The following is a 27,996-nucleotide window of genomic DNA, read 5'->3' as shown; positions in this document are numbered from 1 at the left end:
ATGTATTAATCAACTTGAGTGTTTGAATATATATAATATAATATATGTGTATTTTATTTATTTTTTTCAGACTACCAACATGAAGACACGATCAAACGCAATATTTTAGTGGTACCTGTTGTTGTTTTTTCAACAAAACTTCTTGAAAAACATTAAAAACTACGTGAGATAACGTAGGCGTTCAAAACAGTATGTTACATGTAAATTAAGGAAAACATATTGTTGTTATCTTGTTTGCGTGGTTACGGTGACCGTGCCCATTTAAATGTATGTTGACATCTGTGACTATTTAGAGAGGCGTGTCTATAAAATATATAAAAGGGCGATAGTTTGGTGTTTTATTTATTCCACTTCTGCGTTTGAATTAAACTTCAAATAATAAGAGGAAATGATAAACATCATGAGGCTACTTATCGTAAGTCATCTTTTTTCATTAATTAGATAATTGCTTTAATAAAATGCAAGGGTTCTTTTTGTTATAATTGTAGATAGGCATGATTTGATAGAAAAAATTAAGTGCTTATAATAATTTTCATTTGTTGGGCCGATAAAACTGTAGCATTGAATGACTTAAGGGAAACGTATTAATGGACACCGACATTCACAAGTGAATGCATGCTTTTGTGTTAATTGAACACTTAAAGGGGCCTTTACACGTTTTGGTAAATTGACAACATTTTAAAAAGTTGTTTCTGATTCGCAAATTTTCGATTTAGTTATGATATTTGTGAGGAGACAGTAATACGGAATATTTGCCATGCTCTAATATAGCCAATATATGCATCTATTGACGATTTAAAAACCTAAAAATTATAAAGCGTTGCAACGCAAAACGATTGAATACTAACGTGTGACAGACTGACAGACAGACTAACGGACACACAGAGCGCAGCCATAAGGGGTTCAAAAATAAAACAGGGGAAGTCTACACTGTGTATCAGCAACCTGCTGTGGTGATCTTTATCTATCCGCTCAATTCACAGACACCTCGCTACAGTACTGGAAAATTGGATTTACTACCAAAATACCTGATTTCATTTAATGCTAATACCTCAGTCACAAATAGACACCGATTACCGTCCGATCAGCGGCCGACGTATTTTTCCGCTCATCGGGTTGGCGACCGGCCGATGATCGCACGGAAACCGGGCCAATTGTAGCATCGGGCGAAGTCCGGATTAATTTTAAGTCTCACTTAAAATTTTACCCGACGTCGGGCCCGGGAAGGAATCGAGTTGAGATCGAAACAAGATCGGACGATCAACGCACGGGTATCGCCCGGCGATCGCCGGACATCGGATTCATTGACGCCGGACGCCGCCCGATGTGCGTGCGATCATCGGCCGGCGCCATCCCGATGAGCGGAAAAAAACGTCGGCCGCTGATCGGACGGTGATCGGTGTCTATTTGTGACAGAGGTTTTAAACTGTGTCACTCATCGGACGGCGGACGGCTCCGACGTGTCCAGTCTTCCCGATGCCTGGAGATCGGACACATCGGCCGGCGACCGGATTATTTGTGACTGAGGCATAAATTGTTCTGTACGTTTACATTAAACAACGAGAATGTATCAACATCACCGTTGCACATTTTATTAAGTACTTTTTGATGGCCTAATTAAAGACGGCGCTTATAATAATCGAAGTGTGAATGTGGATATTAAGAAATAAAACCTAAATTTACCTAATGTATGCCTTAGACACTTATCCTTTTATTTTTAAATGGGGCATTCTGGAATATTAAATACAGATTATTCGGAACTGCTGATTAACAGGAACTGGTTTACAAACTGTAGTTATTATAGCTAGCATTAGTGGCAATAATTTGGTTATGTCCGCGCGCCAGTGAACGTTGCGAGAGGTTCGATATACATTACACATAATTAAATTCTGTTACGAATCTGTCAGCTTGATTGTGCTAACATCATTATTTCTAATAGTGTCAAATAATATAAAATGCGCGTGCCATTACACGTTGAGTGAATACTGCATAAGCGAGAGGTGTGAATTAAAACTCATATTATTACACTATTATTATTATAAATGTCCGTTTGAAGTGTGCGGACATCTTTATCAATATTGTATCAACTAATATAATTAAGCACAGCTCGCTCTTACTGGCAAACTATTATTCTACAATGGCTAAAGTAGTATCGTTAGGTGATAGCTATATCCAACGTCTACGTTTCTTTGTGAAGATACAATAGGTCTACACGTGGCATCACAACGTCAAAACCAAAACAGAGTGTGTGAAGAATAACCGAATTCGGCAATGAAATACATCGCATTGGCTGTAAGCACGTGTACGAAGTAACTGACTTGAAATCGAAAGATTTCACGCAAAGATTTTTCGCGCAATGTCAGTCAACTATTTAAATGATGGGTGTTTAAAATATTCTTGATTATAATAAGTTTACTGTATGCAAATATGTCACCACATCTAAGACCACTATCGCCATGACTGTATATGTCTTTTTCTGACAAAATTGGGCTTAATGAGTTATGTACCGGCCTTTTGTTCAAAAGTTGTAAATGATGAGAAGTTGTGTCAAGAACGATTCCTTTCATTATTGTTTGAAAAAGTGCGGCTCGTGTGAAATTGTCTGCAGTTATGTTGAAATTAAATATGCTCAGTTATCTGCTATTTGTTTATAAACACCTGTCGCACTTGCACTTGTTATACAACCAAAATCGCTTTCACTACCTTGCATAGTACATAATGGCTTCCTCTCGAAGAATAGCTACATTTGGTGACAGTTATGTTAAACGACTTGGACGTCATTGTAATTATGATTTAAAGGTAATGAAGTCATGCATTACCTGAATGCATCTTTGCAATTTAATTATAGTATTTAGTAACATTGGATCACATTTATCGCGTTTATATGTGAATTAAAGGTGTTTTCATGACATTAAAACTTCATGTATTACTTCTAATCAAAATAACCACAAATAAACCTACTGAAACCCTGAAAATTATCGTATAATTCATATGCTCATTTCATAATGTCATACATGTACCTGCCATATTTGGAATGGAATTTGCATTTATTTCAGATGCCTGGAGAATTGCGATTTTTCGCTAAGGGGGGTATGACGGCAGCACGTCCTGACGTCGAGTTGCTACAGGACTCTACTAAGGCTACAGACGCAGCTCCACGAAGCCGGAACCACACACGTGCATTTCTGCAAAATTTATGAGCGGGATTATTTTCCGAAGGACCGTGCAATGACAAAGAAATGTTTCAATGCACAGCGAAACAAAATCAATGACTGTCTCAACAAAAACGCGTGTGTAATAGAACTGAAAAAAGATTCGAGTTCCAGCAGATTACCACACCGATACGGTGCACTTGAATGAAGTTGGTTATACAAAACTCTTTAGGCACATCAGAGGCTTTTTATTTGGACTTAAAATATTTCACTGTATTGTCATTTTTGTTTGTTTTGTATTTTGGTATTAAGTATGATTATTGCTTGTTTTGAATTTGAAATAAACGCTTTCTGGCAAATAAGCATCGTCTTAATTGTAATACTAATAAGGCTTATTTGACATACAATATGTCCAATAACATAACCGGCAAGAACATTATCTACAGGTTAATTTCTTCGCTTGTTTATACCGAAATTACAGCCGACTTCGGCTGTTTGGGAAATTTTGCGACACATCTTAAAACAGTAAATATACATGATAGTTCTTTTTTCGGCGTTAGCTGTATACGCCAGCTTTTCACCTTAGTCTGACCTTTGTTAGCGTCCAATAGAATTCAAATAAAACTTCCCGCGGCCAAGTACAGATGAATACACTTCATTGACTGCATTGGCTGATTTGAGAATACGACCAGAACATTGGAAACATGTCCGCGTCTTTGTAACACTGTTTTACTGCGTGTTCAGCATGAAACAATTTTATATCTAATGAAAAGGCTTAATAGATAGAACAGTTTTACACTCAATCTCGACATCAATACAGTTTGTGCGTCCACCTTTTATTTTCAGCGCGAGAACGTTTGCACTTAAAGGCTATGTTCTCATATTTAGTACTAACTTCCATATTCCTGTCAACATGTTAACATGTTAAAGTATAGAGAGCATTGGAAGCGAAGACTCACTTTAATGCATTGCATTTCAACTCGCGAGGTATATCGGGTCAATTTGCGGCCACTGTGTGTGAATGTCAGAGTTTACATACAGGTCATCGCTGCGTCTCTACCCTATGTGCTGATCGGAGTTCGCGGCCAGGAAAATAATCGTTACATAATAAAGACGCTATAGCGTGAACTAGGTGAACTGGAATTTTAGTTAGACCAGACAGATGTTAAATGAAGATATCCAGCGATATCATATGGTATGTCAATAATAGATTCTTAATGTGTTTTACAACAATACCATGATACATATTATTTTTAATTAATTTAACAAGAATTATGTTGAATTAAGCATGAGCGCAATGATTCTCGAAACTGTTAATAATCGAATCAAATAGCAACGCCAGACAAACCACTAAAACAGGTTTGTTCGAAGAACGCGCGTATAAATATTTAAAATATGTACGGATACTTCGCGTATGGCCGGTTGACAAATATGTTTTAATTTCACTTCCATTCTTCTTTTGGTTTTCTGTTTTGTATCTATACGTTTATGACCAGCAATATGTAATAATGTAAAATAAGCCGAAAACTCCGCGTATCATCCCGTACTGCGTTTGCTGCAGCTAAGAACTGCACAGAAAAAGACATTCGCTATCTTTGATCTCATTCATTGAAGTCTTTCAACCACAATCAACGCCGTATATCCTTTTTAAAGATATTTCTTGTTTCAAGTAATATCAGCCTCGCTATTTTGCGATTTCAATTGACGTTTTCGTAAAAAAGACGAAAGCTAACCCTGAAGCGAATTAATAAACTAACACCCAATTCTGTTATTTCATGAGGAATTGTATTCTCACAGTTCACTTGTTGCTTACCGGTGTATTGATGCAGTTGATAACGAGCATACCGCCGAGACTACACTAGGGTGCTAATACACACGTGTACCGTGTGCAATACCCGATCCAAGCAACAACGTGTCAGAACGGGGATTTCGGTAATTCAACCTGTTAAAAATGCGCTCGCTCGGATATCGAAATCACCGTTACTCCGATAAACGATCATAATTTATCATGCTTATGTACAAAGTAATACAAATTGAATGTTTCCAATTTTTGAACAATAAGTAAATTGCTGCATCGAATCCATTAAAGTATGAGTAAGAAACGGGATCTAGGAAATCGAGGTAATTCTACATTTTAGAATTACCGAAATTCCCGCCAAGAGGCAGCGTATGGTGTAAAGAGTGCTTAAAAATAATATTAATATCATTATTTGTACATTAACAGTTATGCAATGCCAAGAAACAATCATACCGATGACATATTGACCCTTTAAGGCGTGAATATGGGGGATTTCAGTACTCGGCGGGCGAATGTAGAATTACCGAAATCCCTGGCCTAAGTGTAAATTTTTCAACAGAAGTCACCAAGGGGGATATTGTTGATAGTTTTTTGTCTGTCTGACTGATTTCTACAATAAGTAAGCACTTTAATGATTTTTTTACTCTTGCAGGTTTGTTCAGTGGGGATTTCGGTACCGGCGCGCGTCTATGCTCTTGTGTAGAATTACCGAAATCCCCGCTAAGAGGCAGCGTATGGTGTCGAGAGTGCTTAAAAATTAATATTAATATCATTATTGCACATTAACAGTTATGCGATGCCAAGAAACAATCATACCGATGACATATTGACCCTTTAAGGCGCAAATATGGGGGATTTCGGTACTCGGCGGGCGAATGTAGAATTACCGAAATCCCTGGCATAAGTGATATTTTCAACAAAAGTCACCAAATGGGATATTGTTGATAGTTTTTTGTCTGTTGGTACAGGTTGGTACAGTGGGGATTTCGGTACCGGTGCGCGTCTATGCTCTTGTGTAGAATTACCGAGATCCCCGCTAAGAGGCAGCGTATGGTGTCAAGAGAACTTAAAAATTAATATTAATATCATTATTTGCACATTAACAGTTATGCGATGCCAAAGACAATCATACCAATGACATATTGACCCTATAAGGCGCAAATATGAGGGATTTCGGTACTCGGCGGGCGAATGTAGAATTACCGAAATCCCCCCTAAGAGGCAACTTATGCTGTCAAGTGTGCTTAATAATTAACATTAATATTATTTTTTGCACGTAAACATTCAAGCAAAGCCAAAAACCAAGAATACAAATGATATTTTTGACACTTTTAGATGTAAATATGGGGGATTTCGGTACTCTGTGGGCGAATGTAGAATTACCGAAATCCCCGCTACAAGTCAATATTTTTCAAAAGAAGTGGGGTATTGTTGTTAAGTTTTTGTCTGTACCTCTTCTTTCTCATATCAAAAAGCCACCCAGATGATTTATGACACTTGAAAATCTTTACAGCGGGGATTTCGGTACCTGATCGTGCTTGTGAAAACATGCACTATGGATTCATACTTGGAATCCCAATAATTATGTATATATTTTAGTTTTTCACTACCAAACATGGATAAAAACAATTTTTCATCAGTGAATTCATTGTATTTTGCAATATTCTATCTTAATATCCGCAGTATTTGATATATAATAAATATTATTGCGGATTTCGGGGGATTTCGGGGGAATTCAGGGGTTTCGGGGAATTTCGGTAATTACGGGGATTTCGGTATTTCTACATACCCAGCTGATGGTGCAAAGCTCGTGTTTGTGACAAGTTTTAGCTAAAGTTTTAGTTAAAATGTTCCTGTACTTTGGATTTGCCATGGTTGCAGTTGTGGTCTTTTATGTTTATCGTGTAATAACGACATCATCTGGGTCGGATTTCCATGATAACTCCATAGACGCGTTCATTGTTGAAGGTATTAGTGACTACAGTACAGTAAACATCGGTTATACAGTCGATCGGGTAGTTCCGGATCTCGGGTAATTCCGAATCAACTCTATGATTTAATTAAAATATTAGTCTAAAAGATATTGCCATATCAATATAACTGTGATTTTTGGAAAATGTGATCAATTTCAAGCGATAACACAGTTTTGCTTCTTATTTCAACGGTGTTTTCATTGAAAATCACACTTTGGTAACTATCACAGTCGTGTCATTTTACCGTCGCACTGTCTATCAATAACACGCGTCAACAATTAAAAGACGATTTAGAAGCACATTTCCTTGGTAAATGCTTGTACATTTGGTATGAATTTGTTTATTTATTATCATTTTTAAATTCCTGCGAGTGATTTAAGTATATGTTTATGATTTATGGAAATAAAAGCATGGACATTGCACCTCGTGTACATGTCAGTTGCGGATCAGCTGATTGGGGAAAATCTCAAAACAGTTTATTATTGTTTAAATACTGTGTTAGTAATATTTTAAAGCTCTAGCTACCACAAAAGTTTATAATATATATATATCCTCCAATTACCGTAAGTCGACCGGTTAAGGAAACAAGTAAAAGAATTTCTGAATTTACGCAACAAAATGCAGCAATATACTATTTACCTTCAGAGATTTATTTAATACCCGTTAAATCAATGTAAAAAATGATTATTTACAGCATGTTTTACTACGCAAAGCCGATAGTTTCATACACACTACAAGAACATTAACTCCGCGCGTTGTTTACCTTAAGTCGATTCGTCACATCCGGGAAAGGGACAGCACTCTAGTGGTAATGGATTAGGCCAACTAAACTTAAAACTTCGCTTCTCTGAACAATTTTAACACGAACTAAAACAGTAAATATATATTAAATATGTTTTCAATATTTTATAAATACAATTGAACAAGTTTCTTTCACTTTTCTTAAGAACAATTGTCACTCTTCTTTAGCACAGCATGGGCACATAAATGTTGCACCTCTTCTGATTACTTTAATTTCTGTACAAAATGACAGGTGTACCCAGTGATTGCAGGCTCTATTGTCACACTGTGCCCATTTTACAAAAATTATTGAAGCACTGTGCCTGACAGCTTCAGGGGAAAATTGTTTGCACTGGCAACACAAGTCCTCTTCATTTTCAGTGTCACTACTGTCAGAAATGGTGTTCACTTTAGAGGGACCAGGCTGGGGAGATGAATTGTGGGCCTCATTACTGGTAGCTTTCTTAGTTTTGTTTGGTTTATTCTTGTTTTGTTTATCTGTATGTTCCGTCATTTGTTTCAAGACCTCGCCTGATATTTCTTTACCGGCCACTATTTTGCTCATTGTATTTCTAGCTTTAGCCAAATTTCCACTTTTTGTTTTCTTTAATGTTCTTTCTTTCTGTGCAAACATGTCTACACCATCAACTTGTATCCCACCTTCAACAGTTTTCTGGCTGTCTGAAGTTTCTGTCTCGGTGTGCTGAAAAACTTCAGCTGGGATAAGACATTGGCTGGGGACAGCGTCTTCATTAAACGGGTATATGCCTGCACGGCGAAATGATGAAGTAAGGTTTTCAGCAGACATTGACTTCATGTATGCCTTTGATGCGACCTCACACACATTGTAGCGTGTAATGACAGCTGATGTTTGGCGCATAAGTCGATGGCAGAGGCTGTCATACATCTTCTGGAACGGTCCAAAGCAGCCGATATCTAAAGGTTGAAGGATATGGCTGCAATGAGGGGGAAGGACAAATATGATAATGTTGTGTTCCAGAGCCCATTCTGTCAAACCAACTGACACATGTGATTTGTGGCCATCAAGTATCAGTAGTTTCTTCTGGTCACTAGATCCTGGGGTGAACTTCAGGAAATGCTGCTCTAAGTAGGAGCGAAAAACGCAACCATTGGACCATCCGGTCTCGCTTACTGTACCATTAGAGCCTGGAGCTGCACCATTCAACAAGTCAGGTTTCATTCGTTGGCCTGGGAAAATGTAAAATGGGGGTATAGCTTGACCTGCTGCATTACCGCATCCAATTATTGTGATTGTCTGCCCTTTTCCAGAAGTGACAGATGAAGGACAGTAATCAGCACCGGCTACGATGAATGGTGGTTTGTGATTAACTGTTACGCCTTTTTCATCAATGTTGTAGATCAGGTGGGGCTTATCAGTCATTTCATATTTTGTTAATGTTTCTTTGAGGTTGTGATAAAAATTCGAGATGGTCTCCCTTGAGGCCATTTTAGCTCGAGCATGATCAAGGGCTCTTGGTTTGAGAACTTTGAGTTCTGGCCAGCGCTTTAAAAACCCATAAATCCACTTTAGAGACAGGGGGTTATCCTTCGTTCTTTTACCCAACTGAACAGCGTAGTCAGATGCAATGTCTATACACTCTTTCCTGGTATACCCATAGCCATATTCAGCCATTTTTTTGAAATGTTCAACCAATTTTTTTTCTTCTTCATAGCTAAACAAAGGCAAAGCTCCTGCAGACATAATGTTAACATCGACCCTTCCAGCAGTTCTATCTCTTAGAGTGGTTTTTGGGACGTTGAACAAGGCAGCCGCTTTTCTTATAGAGACACCATCTTTTTTTACTAGCTTGTAAGCATTTGATAAAGCTGTTGGGGAGTACAATCTGTGTTTCTTTGTCTGTTTAAGTCGTTTTGGATAAGCCTTAAAAGAAAAAAAGTAAAAAAAGATCACCATTATAAAGAGGTCTGAAAACCAATTTAATAAAAAAAGCTTTGCCTTAAATTTACTACGATTTACTACTATTTCCGATATGAAGCGCTGTCAATGAAAGTGTTATGTTAAGATCGTCTGCTACACATTTCAATTTTTGTGGGAATTTAATAAAGAGGACCAATAAAAGGTATGGGATATAGATAAATTTGTGTAATTTTAGTTAAATTTTTATTTTGAAATGCAATTTTACCTGTTTTTTCCTCATTTTGTTTTTATTTGTTTTTGTTTATAAGCGTAGTTATGTCACTTCATCAAAATACTCGGAGCGCTTGCGTGTGACGTCATCCAAATGGCCGCGTTCTTAATGTAAACAAAGTGGTCGAAATTAGGTCATGGTCGACTTACGGTACTCGTATGATATATATATATATATATATATATATATATATATATATATATATATATATATATATATATATATATATATATATATATATATATATATATATATGAAATGAAGAGTGCCTAGTTTCTCATAAAGTTGATACAATGTTTCATTTGAATTATTTAATTATAATACTATTTTGTGACTTCAATGTCGAGAAATACAGAGAATACGATTGAATTTTGTTTATTTTGTCTGTCTTTCTGCCCTAAAACTTTAACCTTGCTCATAAAATGAAACTTTATGGACCTGGTTCTCCAAACTTTACATGTTCTTGCATCTGATTGAGATCTATTATGCAAACCAGTTATGAGGCATTAGGTCTAAGTCACAAGGTCAAGGCTAACACATGCAGTAAGCATTTGTTGAATGCATCTTGGTTTGTTTGTATGTTTATGTGTTTAGTATTTTTAAAATAAGTTATAACATTTAAATGTATAATAGCGGAGTAATAAAAAACCAGCGGAGTGCTAAAATCTGTACTCTAGAAAAAATTTATGGATTAATAAATGATGGTAATATGTTACTAGTGCTGGAAGGAGATTGGTAATATTTTAAATATTTATCCAATTTTTAATGTGCATTTATGCTGTGATTTTGCATTTCAGATAATTGTCAAGTTGGACGGATGGGTCCTAAAAAGCACGGGTGCTCTGCACAGTCATTGGCAAAGAGGCTGAAGCGGATACTTTTATATATTTTTACATTATTGTGATCCTATTATTGTTAAATGTTGCCATAATATGTTATTTACCAAACATTTAACTTGATATCTAGTATTGTCTTCCATTTCTTTACCATTATTATCCCAGAGGTACTGGTTTATGTTGTTGTTTCTTTTTATACTTTTATTACATTATTTTACATTATTGTGATCATATTATTGTTACATGTTATCATACTATGTTATTTACCAAAAAAGTAACTTGATATCTAGTATTGTTTTCCATTTCTTTAGCAAATTTATTCTAGAGGCACTGGTTTATGTTATACTTTTTATGGATGCTTTTATATATTTTTACATTATTGTGATCCTATTATTAGCAAATGCATTCCAGAGGTACTTGTTTATGTTCAGTTGTCATTTTTATGCCCCCGGATCGAATGATCGGGGCATATTGTGTTTGGCCAGTCTGTCATTCTGTCCCAAAACTTTAACCTTAGTTAAAGTTTTTTGATAACTTTTGCAATATTTAAGACAGAAACTTGATATTTGGCATGTATGTGTATCTCATGGAGCTGCACATTTTGAGTGGTGAAAGGTCAAGGTCATCGTTCAAGGTCAAAGAAGCTAATCCAAGGAAGTAATAAGCTTTAAAGGGCGATAATTATCTGTACCTGCCAAATGAACAAAAAACAAAGCGGCGCAATAGGGGGCATTGTGTTCCTGACAAACACATCTCTTGTTATAAATACATTTATATAAAGTTCTGTATTTTTTAGGACCTTAGTTATAAACATATTTTCTAGTCATACATAAAATGTTCTAGTCATAAGCATATATGTCATATTTTCATACAGTTTGTACATTATTGTGATTCTATTGTTGTTAAATGTTATTATATTATGTTATTTCCCAAGAAGGTATCTTGAGTTTATCAATAAATTGCTTGTATTGAGTATTTGTGCTTGTTTTATAAAACCAATAATACAGAGGAATCCATTTCAAATCAAAACATAAATACTTTCCAACAGCTTTATTCTCCTGTGTACAGTCATACACCCCATAATGTTTTTAAATTGTCAGACAGTTATTAAACTGAAACAAACGAACCTATCTGATGTTTTATTTAATACATGCATCATTTGTTTTGACAGTCAAAATAATTGTTGACAGTCAAAATAAGTTTTGAGATGATCCCTGACCTACATCTTCCAAATAGTCCGAGTGATCCGAAATTACCGCACTCAATTCAGAACTAGCCGACTTTATGCAAGCGAATAAGTTCAAATTGGCATCAGAAATGTATTGATAAGTATTAATAAATTAATATGGCCTGAAAGATGAAATATTTTGCCTCAACAATCCAAGTTTTTTGAAAGCAATTGCTTTATTTTAAAAATATTTACACCATTATTTACGTTAGTGATCCGGAACTACCCGACCGACTGTTCCGAACTTCCCTGGACCTTGCTGTTTGTTTTTTATGCACCCGAATCAAATGATCGGGGGTATATTGTTTTTTGCCTGTCCGTCTGTCATTCTGTTTTCCTGTCATTCTGTCCCAAAACTGTAACCTTGGTTAAAGTCAAGGTTAAAGCTTTGCAATAAATTGCAATATTGAATATAGCAACTTGATATTTGGCATGCATGTGTATCTCATGGAGATTCACATTTTGTGTGGTGAAAGGTCAAGGTCATCCTTCAAGGTCAAAGGTCAAATATATGGCTTCAAAGCGGCACAATATGGGGCATTGTGTTTCTGACAACACATCCTCTTGTTCCTAGACTTCTGATTTACTGAAGGTTAAGGCACAGTATCACCTCCAAACTTCTCAAACATATCCTCTTCCACCACATTCTAAACCATCTTTACAAACACAAAGTTTTCACCTCCTTGAATCACTGCTTTCGCTCTGGATACTCCTGTGAAACTCAACTAGTTGTAACAACCCACGATCTACTTAACTTCTATGACCAAAATAAACAAGTTGATACCATCATCCTGGACTTCAGTAAGGCCTTCGACACAGTCCCACACCAACGCCTGCTACTGAAACTTGAAAACTACGGAACCCGAGGTAACCTCCTGTCCTGGATCTTGAACTTCCTGGGCTGCCGAGAAATGTGTGTGGTCGTTGACAGGGAGAAATCACACCAAGTCCCCGTGGGTTCTGGAGTTCCTCAAGGGACAGTGCTAGGACCGTTGCTATTTTTGTGCCATATCAACGACCTGCCGGAGAGGGTGAAGTCTCAGATTCGACTTTTCGCAGACGACTGTCTCCTCTACAGACCTATAAACACATTTAAAGATCATGAAATTTTGCAAAATGGCCTAGATAACCTTCACAAATGGGCCAACAAGTGGGGGATGGAATTTAACGGCAAGAAATGTTACCTTCTAAGCTCAAAACACAAAACCAGCTTATCATCTCATCTTCGCCTGTGGTCCCATCTGGGACATAGGCCGCCAACCAGCTTCCTCCAGGCGTCTCGGTTCTGGGCAAGTCTCTCAAGCTGCCCCCATGTTTGGCCCATATGCTTAGCATCTGCATCCAGGTCATGGCGCCAGGTGTTTCTAGGCCGCCCTCTCTTCCTTTTCCCTTGGGGGTTCCATGTGAGGGATTGCCTTGTCGTATTGGATGCAGGCTTGCAAAGGGTGTGGCCTATCCACCTCCAACGTCTCTGAAGGATGTCTTCTTCAACTTGCTGCTGATTTGTTCTTCTCCATAATTTTGTTGGAGATCTTGTCTGGCCAGCGGATCTTGAGGATCTTCCTGAGGCAGGTGTTGATGAAGACCTGTATTTTCTTTATGGTGTTGACAGTGGTTCTCCAGGTCTCTGCTCAGTAGAGGAGTAGCAGCTTCACGATGGTATTGAAGAGCCTAATCTTGGTGGTGATGCCAATTACGCTGGATCCCCAGATGTTCTTCAGCTGATGGAAGGCTGCTCGTGCTTTACCGAAGTGGGTTATGACATCTGCATCCGTTCCTCCCTGGTTGTCCAGAATGCTGCCGAGATAGGTGAAGCTGTCAACCTCCTCAAGCGCCTCGCCTTGGACTGTGATGGGTGTGTTGTTTGATGCGTTTGTCCTGAACACCTTGCTCTTCTCTCCTTGTTGATTGTGAGGCCCAGTCTAGCTGAGTTGTCAGCTACCATGTTTGTCTTTTCCTGCATCGGTTGTTGGGTGTGGGAGAGAAGAGCCAAATCATCTGCAAAGTCAAGGTCTTCCAACTGTTCCCAGAGTGTCCACTGAATTCCATTCCGCTTCTGCTCCGTTGATGTCTTCATTACCCAGTCTATGGCCAGCAGGAACAGGAAAGGTGAGAGTAAACAGCCTTGCCTCACACAAGTTCTTACTTCAAAGGCATCCATGAGCTGTCTGCCGTGAACAAATCTGCAGGTCATTCCCTCATAAGACTTCCTGATGATGTTGGTGATCTTTTCTGGCACTCTGTAGTGTCTCAGAAGTCTCCAGAGCAAAACCAGCTACTTCTACAATATTAACAAAGAAATCCTCAAAAGAGTACACGAAAATCCCTACCTTGGAATCACCTTATCTGAAGACATGGAATGGAAAACCTATATCACCAACATAACAAAGCGAGCTAACTCCACCCTTGGATTCCTAAGACGAAACCTCAGTCACTGCCCTTTAGAATGCCGCAAAAATGCCTTCCTAGCACAAGTCCGATCCAAACTAGAAAATGCCAGTGTTGTATGGGACCCATTCTACCAAACAGACATTGACCGCCTAGAGGGTGTCCAGCGATCAGCCGCAAGGTTCATCACCAGGGACTACCGCTCCAGACAGCCTGGCTGCGTCACAGAAATACTCCACAAGTTAGAACTCCCTCCACTCCAAGACAGACGGCGCGCCCAAAGGTTGACGCTATTGTACAAGGTGGCGGAAGGGCATGTACCAGCCATTCCCATTGAACGCTACCTTAAGCCACTAAGGCCTTAAACGCACCATAAGGGCTAAACAATACGAAGACTATATCCATCATAGCATAGTGTGTAACCTTGTGAACAATAACTCCAAGTGCTTTGAAACTATCCCAGCAAAAACTGTCCTCTTGACTTCAAAAATTCGTTCTTTGTTAAAACTGTGATAGATTGGAATAAACTAAATAACAACATTGTGAACTCTTCAACAATTGACATTTTCAAAGACAGTGTATTCAAACAGCAATAGTGTAACAATCGCGCACTCCAACACCGTCGAGTAAAAGCCAGAATTGGTGTATTCGACATACACAGCCAGAATCAGATCCAGTATAATAATGTATTTGTATGTGCGTGTGTTTGTTCATTTACATCACTGTTGTATATAGAGAATACCAGGTCGGTGCCGAATAAAGCAAAGTTTATTTTGCAAGGCTTAGAAAATCTAAACCACGATCCTTGCCGAGTGGTTCAAATTTTCGTGCCAAGCAAAATAAACTTTGCTTTATTTGGCAACGACCTAGTATTCGATTTATCCCATCAATTTTCTTAGTCGTAAATTATTTCTATAAAAATAGAATAGCAAAATCGAACTACACGGAAAATCCCAAAGTTATTTTAAGCAAACATTGTTTCATTATTTTAATCGTGCCGAGCCTAATACATTACAAAAAGATCAGTAACTTACCTGTTTTTCTGTTAATCATACCTCAACATCCACAATTTTTAAGAAATAGTGAAAAAAATACACTAAACAACTGCAGCTTAAGCGTGAAGAACATGCAATGTGTCGAATGACTGTTAATAATGACATCACGAGTACGCGCACTTAATATTTGTAAATAATTTTTTTTTTTGCTTTTTGAGTTGCATTATTTGTTGAAAATATATTACATCTTGGTATCAAATAGTTTGTTTTGTTAAATCTGATTCGATTTTAATTAAAAAAATTACTTTATAGTTGATTCCGAGTAATATGACCATTCTCCGCCGCGCGTAACAGCTATATTTCAGCACTTTCGACAATTCACGTCTGATGATGGGATAAAATGAAAGTTATAAGGATTTAAACCCGCTAATGAACTCGGCACTTTTTTCATGTTTTTAACCAGGTTTTCCGAAGGAAAAAACTGGTTATTAGATTGGCGAATGCGGGCGGGCTGGCTGGCTGGCTGGCTGGCTGGCGGGCGGGCGGAACAAGCTTGTCTGGGCCATAACTTTGTCGTTCATTGTGAGATTTTAAAATCATTTGGCACATTTGTTAACCATCATTAGACGGTGTGTCACGCGAAAAAATTACGTCAATATCTCCAAGGTCAAGGTCACACTTTGAGTTCAAAGGTAAAAAATAGCCATAAATGAGCTTGTCTGGGCTATAACTATGTCATTCATTATGAGATTTTAAAATCATTTGGCACATTTGTTCACCATCATGGTACGGTGTGTCGCACAAAAGAATCACGTCAATATCTCCAATGTCAAGGTCGCCACGACTAAAAATAGATTTATTTAAAAACAAACTTACAAAGGGGGTTAATTTTGTTTGTTCATTTCAAAAGTTCAGTTAGAGTTGTCTCCCTTTATCAGATTTTTTTTCACAATGAAAACCTGGTTTTGTGACAATTTTGTCCCTTGTTTTCAAGTGGCCTTGGCCTTCCCATTTTGTGAAAAAATACATCGCAAACTGTTCGAAATTGTGAAAAAATGAGTAGCAAACTTTCTAAAATTGTGAAAATTTGCGTCGCAAACTTCTTGAAATTGTGAAGATTTGAGTCGCGAAGTTTTCTGTAACTGACCGCAAACTCACCTTGATACCTTGCGGGTTGGAATGCAATCCATTAAAGTGAGGTAACAATTCCACTGCTAGAACAATGGCTTGTTTCAAGCTTCAAACATATACGTGTTTAACGGTCAATTTTGCAAGCAATTTCAAATATTTTCGTCAAAGCGTATTTCAGGTGACTGAACAACAATACTTATATGATCTAAAATTTATGAGTGCACAGAATGCAATATCGTAGTAATTACCATATATGAGAACACAGCCTTCAAGTACACACTCTGGCGCTGCCATTCTTCTAAATATAAAGGGGCACACACTCTGTATTGATGTCGAGAATTGAGTGTGAAACTGCTCTGTCTCTCAAACCTTATCATTAGAGATAAAATTGTTTCATGCTGAATTCGCAGTTAACATCGTTGCTTAACGAACTGTGGAATCCCTTTTCATACCCTATACTTCCCAAAACTAGAAAGTCAATGGTATAACACATTGATGTTTATGTGAAATCTGTTAAGAGATTGCAAGTTTTCTACTGCGAAAAGTTTTAGGCCCACCGGCGGGAAATTTTATATTCAAATTGATAGGTCACTTACAAAGGTCAGGCTAAGGTGAAAAGCTGGGGTATACAGCTATGCCAAACAAAAAATACAACTCATTTACATACATATTTGTTACTTATCATTAAATGGTTTGCACACATACTAATAATAGTAGTATGTCGAAATTATGGTAAATACCTTTTTTCAGTTTATGCATATTATTCATTTATTGCATTTGAGTTTATGCATATTAAAAGGTCTAATTTTTCACAGTTTATACATGTAGACTCTGACAAATACAAGACTTTGTGAATTGTCACTTGCTTAAGAGACTGGAAATTCATAACAGAGTTCACCCTGTTCGAATCACTGTAGAACAATTTGTACAGTGAGACAACACAATATGCTGTTACTGTAAATCTGGAATCTAGAGGGTCTGATGCACTGAGGGATTCCAAACATAAAACATATAGAACAAAAAATTTGGGACCACGGCATCTGTTCATGTTAAAGTTTTATCAAAAGTTGAATATAGACTTGCAATCCATAATTGATATAATATACAAGTTTCTACAGTCCAACCCCATATCATGATGTGCTATTTTACTGAAGCATCTTTCTGACATGATTTAATGTTGGAAGCTAGTATGCTACACAGTAATATTTTATCTTTTTTCTTAACACTGCATGGACCTTAATGATGAAAATTAATTTTTCAATTGCAGGACAAAAATCTACATTAGACTTTTATCACTTACATTTCTTATTTTCTAACTTATGTATTGTTCATATTATATATTATGTGAAGTCCACCATATTGCTCTGTATAATGTCTTCCATTCTATGGTAAAATCAAAACAAGTAGTGACATTTCCATAGTGTAAATGAATCATTATTATTCAAACATTAAAACATGCTGAAATATCTTACGTTTGTGTGTTATTTTAAATTTAAAAACCCGGTATATAAATTATGTTTGATAAAATGCATAAAAGGCACATTTTAATGTACCATTGTAACCACAAGTTGTCGTTAATATATCTTATTTAAGACACCGGATTGGATAAGAACATCAGTAAATCAAGAACAAACCGCTACCAGCAAGACTACCTGACTGAAGGCAGGCAGGTTCTCATCCTATATGGCACAGAGTATGGCTGCAGTGAAGAAATCGCCAAACTTCTCTATGACAGGTGGGTATTTTATTTAGTAAATGCTTTAATGGAATCCTTACCTGTTCAAAGGTTGACAAATTGACAAATTTTTCTTATGTTATATTTGAATAAGAAATTTATTATTTGCTAAGAATGCTATTAACCTGTAATTTGTAAACATTAACCGGTGATTTTTTTACCTGGGAGTCCTGCGTCCTGGACTTGCAAAACTCACAAAAACCTCTAGGGATGCAAAATTTGGAATGATGTGAGTCCCAAAAATGCATTCAAATTTCTCAAAAAATAATATTGTTTAATATTTGGACTCATTCTTTCAATTCAGGGACTCATAGATTTGCAAGTTATCGAGTCCCAGAACTCAGATGAGAAAATTTGTAAAAATACCACTGATTAACTTGCATTTTATTTTATGTTTTGTTCATTATTTCATCAAGGATGTACATGTTTTCACATTCGTGTGTTTGAGTTTAAACTTTTAATACCCCTTTTCCATCTTTAACTTTTGAGTGGATCTTTCTCAAACTTTCACTGTAATGGTTGAACGTATAAATAGATGATTGTAAGGAAACGAAATTTGTCCACGGTGGGTTTTGGCAGAATTATGTGTTTTTGTTATCTCACCTGAGCACAATTTGCTTATGGTGAGTTTTGTGATAGCCTTGTGTTTGCGTGCATCTCAAAGCGTCGACATTTCCTTGTAAACACACTAGAGGCAACAATTCTTGTCTGATCTTCATGAAACTTGGTCAGATTTGTCTCAATGATATCTTAATAAAGTTTGAAAATGCTTCCACAAGAGGGCTGGGCATTTTTTCCTTATATGGCTATTGTAAAACCTTGTAAACACTTAAGAGCCCACATTTGTCCGATCGTCATGAAACTTGGTTAGATACTTTATTCTTATGATATCTTGGATGAGTTTGAAAATGGTTCGGGTCTGTTGAAAAATGGCCACCAAGGGGCAGCGCATTTTTTCCTTATATGGCGATTGTAAAACCTTGTTAACACTCTAGAGGTCACATTTATTGTCCAATCTTTATGAAACTTGGTCAGAAGATTTGTCTAAATACTAATTTCTGTGACAAGTTCCAAAATGGTTCCGGTCGGTTGTAAAACAGCCACAACAGAGTGGGCCATTTGTCCTTATATGGCTATATATTGTAAAACCTTTTTAACACTCCATAAAGGCCACATTTATTGTCCAATCTTTATGAAACTTGGTATAATAATAGTCTCAAAGATACATGGGATGAGTTTTTGAATGGTTTCAGTCGGTTGAAAAAAATGTAGCCATGGGATGGGGGCATTTTTCGTTATATGGCTATATTGAAACCTTGATAACACTTTAAATCACATCTATTGTCCAATCTTCATGAAACCTGGTCAGAACATTTGTTCTTATGATATCTAGGGCTACACAAAACAGGTCAGTTCCTGTGTATCTCAGGTGAGCGACTTCGGGCCTTTCAGGCCCTCAGGTTTTTTGTATGCTCCTGGGAGGGTTGCAGCCAGCATGCATTCAGTGTCCGGATTTTGTTTCTTAAATCCTTTCAGATAATTAATGAATTTAGATATGTGAGTCTTCCTGCATGACCTACAGATCAACTTCAAGTTTTGTTCTGGTCCATTTTATTTTTTTTGGCAAATTACAGGCTTTGGACTTAGAATACAAGTTTTGCAGACTTTTTTCTAAAAGCTTGCTTATATTTACTTGATATTTGGTGTGTGAGTCGACCTAAAGGAATTACAGATCAAGACTAAGTTTCTTTCTGATTTATTGATTATTATCCCCCGCCTTAGTTGAAGGGATATTGTTTTGGCGTTGTCCGTCCGTCTTTCCGGCCGGCTGGCACTTTTGTGTCCAGAGCTATATCTTGGAAGTGCTTTGGCTGATTTCATTGAAACTTGGTATGAGTATATATATGGATAAGAGGATGATGCACGCCAAATGGCATTGTACACCATCAGATAATAACGGAGTTGTGGCCCTTTGTATCTTGAAAAAATTATTTTTTGTGTGTCCAGAGCCATATCTTGGAAGTGCTTCGACGGATTTCATTGAAACTTGGTATGAGTTATATATGGATAAGAGGATGTTGCATGTTGGCGTTGTCCATCCGTCCAGAAAACTTTTGTGTCCAGAAGTATAATGGCGGGGGATTTCAATTCAACAAATTTGCTTGTTAGCAAAGTTACTGGCCTTGGACTGAACATTTATCTTGAAAATAACAGTTCTCGTGCATTGTTTGGTAAAACTTTCAGATACTTACTTGATTTTTGGGGTGTGAGTCTAACTGCATGACGTTTAGATCAAGGCTGAGTTTTGTTGTGGTCCATTGATATTTGAGGAAGTTATGAGACTTGACATTTTCTCAGTAATACAGTTTCCTTAACAAATATTTACCTGATTTTGAAATAATTGATCATATGTTTCATGTTGCTGATTTTCCCTAAAATCACAGACAGTTTAGGGCCTTTTAGGGTAAATTTAGTCCACATCACAATAATCCTTTTTGCAACTGTGTTCTTGTTTGTTTTTCTAGGTTAAAGAGATTGAATTCTGACAATGAAGACATTCCTTTACAACCCAGGGTGATCAATGTTCGGGACTATGCCTTGATTGATTTCCAACGTGAACATGTCACATTTGTTGTCATCTCAACAAGTGGTGATGGTAATATGCATTTTCCTTTAATTAAAATATAATTATATCCAATCATACTGTTAGCCTTGACTGATTTTATTTTGTTAATTTTTATGTTGTTTTCATCATGTTTTATGCCCCCGAAGGAGGGCATATAGTGATCGGACTTTCCGTCCGTCTGTCTGTCACACTTTGGTTTCTAAAAATGCTCATAACTTCTATGTCGCTTCAGATAGCAATTTCATATTTGGCATGCATGTGTATATGGACAAGGCCTTTCAATATGCACACAAATTTTAACCCCTGTGACCTTGACCTTGAACTAAGGGTCCGCGTTTAGGTTTTCGAAATCTGCGTTTAGGTTTCAAAAAAGCTCATAACTTCTATCAAGCGTTTTTAGTGGGCATAAGTCATCCTATGGTGACAGCTCTTGTTTCAAGCTATTTTATTTTGTTATATTTTCAAAATAAACTTAGATCAACAGTGCTTAAAAGGTAAGTGAAAAATATTGGACAATGTCCCAATTGATATCTCATATTTCACCTTTGAACTTGTGACTATGACCTTTGATCCTAGGGACTTTGCTATTGTGTTATTCAAATTTTTAATTTGCTCAATGGTATTTTTTAGCTTAGCTGTTTTCGGAGAAAACCCGAGCTATTGTCATAGCCAGCTCGTCGTTCGCCGTCTGCCGTCCGCCGTAGTCGTCGTGCTAAAACCTTAACATTGGCCATAACTTTTTAAATATTGAAGATAGCAACTTGATATTTTGCATGCATGTGTAGCTCATGGAGCTGCACATTTTGAGTGGTAAAATTTCAAGGTGAACATCATCCTTCAAGGTCTAGGGTCGAAAAAACAAAGTCAAGGGAAGTAATAAGCTTTAAATGGACATAGTTATCTGACCTGCCCACGTATATATTTTTGTTAAATAAATCAAAGCGGCGCAGTAGGCGGCATTGTGTTTCTGACTAACACATTGTGGTAAAAGGTCAACATCAAGGTCATCCTTCAAGGTCTGCGGTAAAAAATAGTTTTTTAAAATACACATTTAAGGGAAGTAATAAGCTTTAAAGGAAGATAATTATTCAATATTGAACATAGCCACATTATATATTTGGTATGCATGTGTATCTCATGGAGCTGCACATTTTGAGTGGTGAATCTACAGTCACGGTAGTGGCTTTTAATTATGTATTTGCTACTAAAAATAGAGATTTGTTAGAGACAATTATTTTCAAGGGAAGAAATTTATATACGCTAATTATAAATCTCATCTATTTCCTTACCAAGAATTTAAGTTCTTTTCACAGTTACTGTACATATTTATTATTTTGATTGTTTATAACTCAAATGATTGATTTGTCAATTATTTTTTTTAATGATATAATTATCATTTCTTTCCTGTACTTAGTTGTTAATAGCATTGTTCATTACATACCTGTGGACTTATGTCCATAGATACATGATGAACTCTGGCTATGATCTCTTTGATAAACCACAGGCCTTGGTTGTCAGTGATGTCTGACTTGGTCATTTTTGACTGTCTACAGACCCCCCTTCCCCCGGTTGGATTGGACAAAATCCAAGGGAAGTAATAAGCTTTAAAGGGAGATGATTTCTATACATGCCGAATGATAAATAGAAATTTTATCTCAAAGTGGCAGTAGGGGGCATTGTGTTTCTGACGAACACATCTCTTGTTGGGTCACTAGTTGCAATAATTCAACTCTAAGCTTTATAGCCCAATGGGCTGCTTAGAGTTGCAATGCGCTCTCTCTTGTCCATGGGTGCAAAATGTTATAAACAATGCAAGGGTTAAGGAACACTGAAACTGCAAAAACTTATTAAAGTTTACCTATCTTAACCACAAACTAATCCAAATGGTACCATTAAAGCAAGAAATAATTGATTTTATTGACTTAGGTTTTGTTTTGCACGCTGTATCCGCCATATTGGAAAATTGACCCAATATTGGTTAGGTCACAGTACACCAATATTTTGCACGTCGGGTTATGTGCTCCAGCCTATAAAGTCAATAACGATGTGGTATTCGATACAGAATACACTGTTTCAAATTTAAACATAAACTTGTCAGCGAGAAAAGTGTGTTGAAACATCGTCGTGTTTTTATAGGGTGCATGCAAAGGATAACATCCGTAGGTTGCCATTCAGGTTATTTTAACATGTTTATGAAGTTTATTCATTATTTTCCTCAATTTGTCTTGAACAACGTCTGTTAAGTGAAGCGCACGGATTCGCTGCGCTGAACTGCACCCTTGTTAATGAAGGGGTGCATATGGACTGCCAGAGCCGCCATAGCAAAAATTATCAAAGGCTCTAGGAGTCCGTTTATATGGACCAGTTGGGTCACTAGGTCAAAGGTAAGGTCACTGTGACCTCTAAAAAAAAAAAATCTGACAAGCTTTTGCAGCTGAGCGTGGCACCCGTTATGCGGTGCTCTTGTGGTCTTTGTAACCAAGTTTTCGTTAGTGACTCTACATCTCATCATTATGGTACCTATTTTAAGGTTTTGAAGATACCTAAATTTGACCATTAAAGGGGTCTTTTCACGGATTTTGACATATTTTGAAGTTTGTCATTGAATGCTTTATATTGATAAATGTAAACATTGGATCTTAAAAGCTCCAGTAAAAAAATCAAGAATAAAAATTAAAAAAAGGAAAAAAAAGTAGGCGGTACCAGGGCTCAAACCAGTGACCCCCGGAGTTCTGGAGTAAGTCTGAAGTAAAAACGCATTAGCCCTCTCGGCTATTCCGCCGGGTATACACAATTTAAGTATTTTATACATTATATAAGCAATCTTCGTAGTTTCGTAAATTTAAACGACAACAACAGAACTCTCCAAATTATTCAATCTTTTTGCGTTTCAACGCTTTATAATTTTTAGGTCTTCATATCGTCAAAAGATACATATAATGGCTATATTGGACTATGGTTAATGTTCAGTTATACTGTTTCCTCACAAATATCATAACTAAAACAAAAATTTGCAAATCTGAAACAACTTTTTTCAATTTTGTCAATTTACCAAACCGTTAAAAGATCCCTTTAACTGTAACTAATGATTGCTTGGGGCAATATTTGTGTTAATCCATGCATAATAAAAATAGCTTAATTTGACTATAAACCATAAATGTTGTGATCTTGACCTTGGACCTTGGGAACTGATTTGTGCTCACAACACTCCGATCACTTATGCCACGTTATTTGAAAATTCATCCATGCTGGAGACATGCTGGACACAGTAATTTCTTAAATTAAAACTTCGCCTTTGAATTGTTATCTTCACTTTGAATGTAAGGGCATTATTGTTGTGCACACTAACAATACTGTTCAATAATGGCAAACTATTTGCAAATCCCTTTGTGTTGGAATAAGTATTTCTCTTGGCAAATATTTAACACCGCTTGCCCTTTTGTTTGGCTTATTACATAATAGGGCAAAAAAAGATGTGCAAAAAATTATAACACGATAGGCGGAATAAAATACTAGCTAAGAACTAAGAAGTACAGATCAGTTTAGATGGATGGCTCATGCTTATAGTTTTTTAGTCCCTTTCTGGTTTCATCAGAGGGTACTAAATGTCTACTGGGGGTCACTCTGTGCTATCTGAATGTAGATCCATATGAAAGTCATATGCACATTGTTTCCAGACAAGTATGTTGTTTTAGTAATAAATATGTGAAAACTCAAATATGGATCCTTGAACTACTAAAAAGTACCTTACAAACAAGATAGATGAAACTTGGTATGTAGATAGAAGGCCTTATGGGAATATAGAAGTTTTTGTTAGGCAAAAAATGTGGATGCTATGGTTCTAGAAATAAATGAAAACTAACATCTGGAAAAACTCAAAAAGTATTTAAGTTCAACTGTTGTGTTGATTAAACAAAGAATGTTGATGAACCGGCATATGGGAACAGTTTTCAGACCAAAATTGTGGTTTCTATGGTTACAGAAATAATTGAATGAATAAATATGGATCCTGCCATAGCTAATAAGACAGTTCTTGAGGTAGTATGGTGGAAGTTTGTCCAAAACTATGGAACAACATACCTTTGAGTTTAAGACAATGTACTTCAATAGACACTTTTAAAAAAAAACTTAAGACATACTTTTTCGACGACTTTTTTGCATTATTTTAAAGGTTATACGTGATGTACCTTTGATAAATGTTTTGTATAGACTTGTTTGATACTTGGCACTGTTGTTCGTTCTTTAACTTGTGAAGAGGATTGCCTCGCTCGCTTGTTGAGGATCGGTTACTGTGTCACTCCATATTATTGTATGTTTTTTATTTGTGTTTAATTTTTGTTTTTATTTCTATTGTACAACGCCATTGAATATGTTTATACGTAGAAATAGGCGTTCAATCAAATGCTCAAGTTTCAAGTTTATGTGAAAGTTATATAGATCTGTTCATACTATAACATCATTAGCCTGGTTGGGGAAGCTGCATGTGACAATGCTCTTGTTTTACAAAATGTTTTCACAGCAGATGCTAATATTCAGAATGTAATTTGTACATTCAAAATAAGATACTTGGAATATTCGAGAGACACTGTATTGTTTCTGAGTTCCATAATGTCTTTTCATAGTATCACAATATTATGGAGAACTGAAGTTTAACTTACAAGAAAAGTGTTCTAGACCCTAAGCTGTATTCATATTATCTCTTTTTCTATTTTATTACTGTTCTCAGTATTGCATTTAAGTTATATGTGCGCATATGCTCGAAGAAAGAAGTTTTACATACTAGGTATAATTAAGTCTTTTTTTTGTTTTTTTGTGTAAAATTGTTGTCTGAATACTTTAAGAAAATTAAATTGGCACAAATTGTCTTTTTGGACATCTTACAGCCCAAATACACAAAACACATTCAAATTAATTAAATAATATTGATTTATTAAATATATATACTTTACACTTGTATGCTACATTTGTAGAATATATATTCTGATTGCACCAAGTACACGAGTATTAACTTGATAAAATGTATACAAAGAAAATAGAATCCAGGTAAAAGAATAATATTTTAGAACCAATGCTATTTGAGCACAAATGAAGTTTGGTTGATGGGGCCTTTAAAGGTGCCTTTTCACAGATTTTGGCAAGTATTGAAGCTTATCATTAACTGCTTTATATTGATAAATTTAAGGATTGGACCTAAAAATATCCAGTAAAAAAACAAGAATACAATTAAAAAAGGAAAAAAAGTAAACCTCAACTGGGCTCAAACCACTGACCCCTGGAGTCCTGGAGTAAAGAGTCTCCCGCTTAGACCACTCGACCATCTGTGCTCATGCTATCAGCGAATGTATTTTTATGCCCCCCTTCGAAGAAGAGGGGGTATATTGCTTTGAACATGTCTGTCCGTCGGTCCGTCCACCAGATTGTTTCCGGATGATAACTCAAGAACGCCTAGGCCTAGGATAATGAAACTTCATAGGTACATTGATCATGACTGTCAAATGACCCCTATTGATTTTCGGGTCACTAGGTCAAAGGTCAGGGTCACAGTGACTTGAAATAGTAAAATTGTTTCCGGATGATTACTCAAGAATGCTTAGCCCTAGGATCATGAAACTTCATAGGTACATTGATCATGACTGGCAGATGACCACTATTGATTTTCAGGTCACTAAGTCAAATGTCAAGGTCAAAGTGACTCGAACTAGTAAAATGGTTTCCGGATGATAACTCAACAATGCTTATGCCTAGGATCACGAAACTTCATAGGTTCATTAATTATGACTGGCAGATGACCCCTATTGATTTTCAGGTCACTATGTCAAAGGTCAAGGTCACAGTGACTCGAAACGGTAAAATGGTTTTCAGATGATAACTCAAGAATGCTTACGCCTAGGATCATGAAACTTCATAGGAACATTGATCATGACTGGCAGATGACCCCTATTGATTTTCAGGTCAAAGGTCAAGGTCACAGTGACTTGAAACAGTAAAATGGTTTCAGGATGATAACTCAAGAATATTTAAGCCTAGCATCGTGAAAATTCATAGGTACATTGATCATGACTGGCAGATGACCCCTATTAATTTTCAGGTCACTAGGTCAAAGATCAAGGTCACAGTGACTCAAAACAGTTAAATTGTTTCCTGATGATAACTCAAGAATAATTAGGCCTAGGATCATGAAACTTCATAGGTACATTGATCATGACTGGCAGATGATCCCTATTGATTTGTTAGGTCACTAGGTCAAAGGCCAAGGTCACAGTGACAAAAAACGTATTCATACAATGGCTGCCACTACAACTGACAGCCCATTTGGGGAACATACATGTTTTGCAAACAGCCCTTGTTTACTTATACAAGCAATCCTTGAAGTTTCCCGACATATATTGACAACAACAGAAATTTCCAAATTATTAAATTGTTTCGTGTGCAACGCTTCATTATTTTCAGGTTTTGAAATCGTCAAAAGATGCATATTATGGATATTTTAGAGTATGGTAAACATTCAGTATTACTATTTCCTCACAAATATCATAACTAAAACGAAAACTTGCGAATCTGAAACAACTTTTTAGCTCACCTGTCCTGAAGTGACACGGTGAGCTTATGTGAATGTGTAATGTCCGGCGTCTGTTGTGCGTCGTCCGTGTGTGAGTCCGTCAACAATTTGTTTGTGTAGACAGTATAGGTCACTGTTTTCTTCCAATTTTTATGAAATTTGGTCAGACTGTTTATCTTGATGAAATCTGGGTTGGGATTGTATTTGGGTCATCTGGGGTAAAAAATTAGGTCACTAGGTCAAATAATAGAAAAATCTTGTGTAGACAATAGAGGTCACAGTTTTCATCCAATCTGTATGAAATTTGGTCCGAATGTTTTATCTTGATGAAATCTGGGTTGGGATTGTATTTGGGTCATTGGGGTAAAAAACTAGGTCACTTGGTCAAATAATAGAAAAACCTTGTGTAGACAATAGTGGTCACAGTTTTCATCCAATCTTTATGAAATTTAGTCAGAATGTTTATCTTGCTGAAATCTGGGTTTGGATTGTATTTGGGTCATCTGGGGGTCAAGAACTAGGTCACTAGGTCAAATAATAGAAAACCTTGTGTAGACAATAGAGGTCACAGTTTTCATCAGATCTTTATTAAATTTGGTCAGAATGTTTATCTTGATCAAATCT

The 27,996-nt window shown here is 36.6% G+C and overlaps 1 protein-coding gene and 1 long non-coding RNA gene across 2 annotated transcripts in view; both read left to right on the top strand.

Annotated features, from left to right (window-relative positions):
• The first annotated feature begins 6,729 nt into the window (after positions 1 to 6,729).
• The window catches only part of LOC127850060 (NADPH oxidoreductase A-like), a 66,809-nt gene continuing 45,542 nt past the window's right edge, over positions 6,730 to 27,996 (top strand). The window contains exons 1-3 of the mRNA XM_052382811.1: positions 6,730 to 6,918; positions 18,046 to 18,187; positions 20,713 to 20,843. Of these exons, the coding sequence (XP_052238771.1) occupies positions 6,798 to 6,918; positions 18,046 to 18,187; positions 20,713 to 20,843 (394 nt within the window). The 5' untranslated portion in view covers positions 6,730 to 6,797. The remainder of the gene's footprint in view (positions 6,919 to 18,045; positions 18,188 to 20,712; positions 20,844 to 27,996) is intronic.
• LOC127850215 (uncharacterized) lies at positions 7,010 to 11,683 on the top strand. The gene is made up of 2 exons (XR_008035137.1): positions 7,010 to 7,251; positions 10,672 to 11,683. It is a non-coding gene; the product is annotated as an uncharacterized LOC127850215 (long non-coding RNA).

This window comes from Dreissena polymorpha, chromosome 1, assembly GCF_020536995.1.
Source record: "Dreissena polymorpha isolate Duluth1 chromosome 1, UMN_Dpol_1.0, whole genome shotgun sequence".
Classification (NCBI taxonomy): domain Eukaryota; kingdom Metazoa; phylum Mollusca; class Bivalvia; order Myida; family Dreissenidae; genus Dreissena; species Dreissena polymorpha.
The sequence above is the reverse complement of the archived record's forward strand: the minus strand, read 5'-3'. Positions and strand labels throughout refer to the sequence as shown.